General features: G+C 39.5%; 1 protein-coding gene across 1 annotated transcript; it reads left to right on the plus strand.

Moving 5' to 3' along the window:
• Positions 1 to 2,631: 2,631 nt before the first annotated feature.
• On the plus strand, positions 2,632 to 3,481 carry LOC120010118. Its single transcript, XM_038860823.1, has 3 exons — positions 2,632 to 2,803; positions 2,915 to 3,360; positions 3,470 to 3,481. Exons 1-3 carry the CDS (start codon positions 2,632 to 2,634, stop codon positions 3,479 to 3,481), a joined length of 630 nt encoding a protein of 209 aa, XP_038716751.1.
• The last annotated feature ends 1,449 nt before the right edge of the window (positions 3,482 to 4,930 follow it).

Raw genomic sequence — 4,930 nt, forward strand, 5'->3', positions numbered from 1 at the left:
AAAAAAATTCACAAGTGTTGTCAAAAGACAACCAAAAGAGAATTTCACAATGTAAAAAAATTTGTACAACCACACACTAATAATTTTCCCTCACCAAGAATACCATGAATACCTAAGAGCCCAGAAGATTATTATAAGCCCAATCCAGATTATATCTTTAATACTCTACATCTTGAATCTCTCGCCAAGAAACCTAGGCAATATCGATAGATACACCATAAAATTATCCCCCTTTGCTCTCTCAAAGCTCACCGCACATAGCCCATTGTCTCTCTCTCTCTCTCTCTACAAAAAACACTCATGAACCACTAGTATTTATAGTAGAAGAAAATCCTAGAGTTTAATTCTGCCTAGTAGTCCCTCTCTAAGATGTTTCTGGTTACAAATATGATAACAATCACATTCCTAACTAGAGACCAACTTGAAAAATGAGTTTCATCAAAATTGGGACTCTTTCATAGCACAAAAAACTCTTCAAGAACCTGCTTGAGCCTGTCAACCATCCAAACGACTTCCCCACTCGTTTGGACGGATGCTACTCTGTCTGCATTCTGCTACTACGCTATGACTACCGTCTCAACAGCTATTTAGCCATCCCAACAAATTACTTAGCTCATCTCAACGGATTACTCCTACTCAAATTTCTTTGTCTTATAAACACCCCTTTCTTTGATCAAAATCCTAACACCAATGTTAACTACAAAATAATATTGAAATCTAGTACAACACATACAGTTAGCCACAAGCAGGATCGATTCCCATAAAGATTGCCATTTAGATAGTACATCAGAATTGCTTTGCATAGCTCAAGACAAAGAACATATATAAGTAAATTAGCAACGAATTTGTGATTCTGTTGCTAATATTAGTGACGGAATTTTAATTATGTTGATAGTTTTAATATATATCAATAAATCATTATTGGTAGATTAGCGACGAGTCAAAATTGTGTGGTTAAAAAAGATATTGGCAACGGAATAACAATTTCAGTTGCACCACAGTAGTTATGTTGCACCTCTCCCGACAATGTCCCTTCACGACTCACTCTTTGCATCCATTGCCCCTTGTGCAATCCCGATTGAATTAACACAACTTTAACTTGAACTTGCCACAAGCCAAAATTTATTCATCTCCCATCAAACTTCTCGATGTCAACATCTGACATGTATGCTCCTATAGGGGTCAAAGTCAACCTCGACAAATTATATGGGTCATGTTCAACCCAACAACAACATAAAAGCCCAACAACATAAAACAGACCAGAACTTACAGTCCAAAAAGGACTTGGTCTTATCAAGGCAGTACGAAGCCGATGCAAATAAGGCCGAACCAATAACTAAGGGATGAAGCCGAAGATAAGGCAGTTCCTCGTTAAATGGTAATAGCCGAAACTACTGTAAACTGCTGCAAACTACTACAAACTCCTCCAAACTACCGTAAACCCCTCCAAACTGCTATGAACTTCTCTAACTGCCACAACTGCTGGTAACTATTCAAGAAAAGCATAAAAGGAGTTCATTAGGAGGGTGGAGAGGGATTCGGAGGGGGATTGGGATTTCTTACTCGCACTGTATTCACAAGTAATAAATAAAATACCATATCATTCTACACCGTGGACCTAGGCTAAAAGCCGAACCACGTAAAATCTCTCTGTTTTGTCTTATATTTGCCCATTCATTCTCCACAATTCGATTGTCGATAATTTACATCAACAATTTGGCGCGCCAGATAGGGGGAGCAGATAGTATTATCACAATGACAAAGGCAGAAGATTCATGAGATGATGCTGTAAGCGAGAAGATGAAAGCTTTGATTCAACGCTTCGACGAACATGAAAGAAGGGTCCAACAGTTGGAGCAAGAAAACTTGACTGTTCGAAGAGAAAATCAAAAGCTACTTGATCTTATGCATCAACCTTCAAGTCCACATGTAACCAGAACCGTCCCTGCAAGTACTGTCCCAAGTACTTCTGTTCGACTCAATGATGGACAAACAACGCAAATTCCCAATGCAAGTGTTCCCTTGCCAGGATTTGTGCATCAGACAGAATCATCATTGGCATCAACATCAACTCGGTTTCTGAGGCCAACGACACAATCCATGGCACCACTATTTCCTATACCAACGTCATCTTCGGCTATCCCAACAATTGGTGCTTGGTCAAACATAACTACAACATTGCTAGAAATTGCAACGTAGCGAAGTGTCGATAAAAGACTGGAAGAAATGAAATCAGCCTTCTTCAGGATACCAGGCATGCCACCACCTATAAAGAAAAATAATACTTTCCTCAAATCTCCATTTGTTCAGGCCGTTGCCATGGAAGAGCTTCCAAAGAAATTCATCATACCACATATTAAACCTTATGATGGTACCACTGATCCAGAAGATCATGTGGATCAGTATAGTCAACGATTGAATAAAGAAAAACTGGCCGATGCATTCGCACAATTGGCCGATGCATTTGTTGAACAATTTGCAAGCAGTAGGAAAATAATTCCAACATCGGATGATCTATATCGACTGCGCCAAAAGCAAGGAGAATCTCTACGGTCATTCTTGACGAGATTCAATAAAGAAAAACTGGAAATTCCAGGATGCTTAGATGAAATTGCGATCAATGCATTTCGCATGGCTCTTCTTCCTGGAAGCAAATTATACGGAAAGCTTACCCGTTATCCATGTAAGTCTTTTCAAGAAGTTCAGGCAAGAGCAAGCGTTCAAATTAAATGGGAGGAAGATGAAGGGAGGCTTCCAGAGCGACTAACAGAGCAGCCAAAGAAATCTGAGCAAAAGCAAACAAGTTCAGAAGCTCCGCAATATCCTCGCAAAGATCCTAAACCGATCGATTTCAAGAAGAAACATCGATCTCCTAAATACAATTTAGTAATTCCACCAAATGAAATCTTATCAGTGCTGAAGAAAATGGGAGATGCTGTTAGATGGCCCGACAAATTACGTAAACCGCTAGATCAACGGGATACTTCCAAATGGTGTGAATTTCATAACGATTACGGGCATACAACAGACAACTGTTTCACCCTCAAAAAAGAAGTAATTCAATTGCTAAAGAAAGGTTATCTTCGGGATTTACTATCCGAAAGAGGAAAAGCGGCGATGTCCCAAGCTGAAAGACGAGAAGAGGAACAGAAGCCACCACCTCCAGAGAAGATGATTAACGTAATATTTGGTGGATCGGAGATTAGCGGAATTACACATTCATCGGCAAAGAAACATGTCAAGCAAACAGAAAATTCTGAGGTATGGAATGATAAGCCGATGGTACAATTCACGAGACAAGTTATCAACTTCACAGACGATGAGATGACGAAGCTACTCAATCCACATGATGATGCCCTGGTAGTAACTTTGCAAATTACCAATTGCGAAGTTAAAAGAATCATGATTGATGATGGCAGTTCAGCAAATTTACTGTTCATGTCCACACTCCAAGCAATGGGACTTTCAGAAGCAGATGTAATCAGAGGTCCTATACCACTCATCGGCTTCAGCGGGGAACAACAATACACCATGGGCTCTATTCCATTGCAAGTATATGCCAAAGGAATAAATCTCCAGGTTCGATTTAATATATTAGATTGTCAATCTCCATATAATGCGATACTTAGACGACCTTGGATTCATGCAATGAGGGTTGTGCCATCAACTTATCATCAAGTGATACGATTCCCAACAAGAGATGGAATACAAGAAATATATGGGGATCAACGTCAAGCAAGAAGTTGCTATGAACAAGCATTGAAAGGAAAAACCAAAGCTTTATAGCAATTACAGCAAGGGCCGATTCTAAGTAATCAAGAAGAACCGGCTAATAAGGAGATAGAAGAAGTCATCATTCATCCGGATTATCCAGATTAGAAGAACGTAGGAGCGACATATCAACGGTTGGTCAATCATATGTTCGCAAGTCTACTTGGAAAAACGATGGAGGTATACATCGATGATATGTTAGTAAAGACTCTGAAAGCCGAAGATCATGTTGAGCACCTCAAACAAGCATTTGAAATTCTTGATGTTCATCAGATGAAGTTAAATCCTCTCAAGTGCGTTTTCGGGGTCAAAGCAGGAAAATTTCTGGGATTCATTGTTACACAAAGAGGTATTGAAGCAAATCCTGATCAAATCCAGGCGATACTTGATATTCCTTCTCCCATAAGAATACGAGACGTACAACAGCTGGCGGGAAAGATTGCAGTGTTAAACAGATTCATCTCCAAATCATCTGAAAGATGTCATCATCTGTTCACGGCTTTGAAAAAATCAGCTAGCTTCGAATGGACAGGTGAATGTGAGACGGCATTAAAGAAATTGAAGGAATATCTGACCAATCCTCCAATTCTTGCGAAGCCAAAAACCGGTGAGATACTCTATCTTTATTTAGTTGTTTCTGAATTTGTAATTAGTGCAGTACTGCTAAGAGAAGAGAACAACCGGCAACATCCAGTATATTATGTTAGTCGAAGTTTGCTAGATGTTGAAACAAGGTATCCTTTAATGGAAAAGCTTGTTTTAGCACTTATCACTGCAGCAAGAAAGCTTCGTCCTTATTTTCAATGTCATCCTATCACGGTGGTGACGAGCTTCCTGATCAAAGCGATACTCCATAAACCAGAATTATTCGAACGTGTAACGAAGTGGGCAATTGAATTGACCGAGCATGATATCGAATATCAACCTCGAACAGCAATCAAAGCCCAAATTCTCACAGACTTCATTGCTGAATTTAGTCCGGGAATGATGGATGGTGTTCACAAAGAATTGCATCAAAACAAAGAAGACGATGACGCTATTTGGCAATTATTTGTTGATGGTTCATGTAATGCAAAGGGAAGCAGCCTAGGTATCATCTTAATCTCACCACAAGGAGATCAATTCCCTCAAGTTGTACATTGCGGATTTCATGCTACAA

The sequence above is a fragment of the Tripterygium wilfordii genome, chromosome 2, assembly GCF_013401445.1.
Source record: "Tripterygium wilfordii isolate XIE 37 chromosome 2, ASM1340144v1, whole genome shotgun sequence".
In the NCBI taxonomy this organism is placed as follows: Eukaryota; Viridiplantae; Streptophyta; class Magnoliopsida; order Celastrales; family Celastraceae; genus Tripterygium; species Tripterygium wilfordii.

Coding starts and splice junctions, on each gene's coding strand:
- LOC120010118 (XM_038860823.1), top strand. CDS start 2,632: ATGGCTCTTCTTCCTGGAAGCAAATTATACGGAAAGCTTACCCGTTAT. Junction 2,804..2,914: donor ATCTGAGCAAAAGCAAACAA/GTTCAGAAGCTC, acceptor AAATCTTATCAG/TGCTGAAGAAAATGGGAGAT.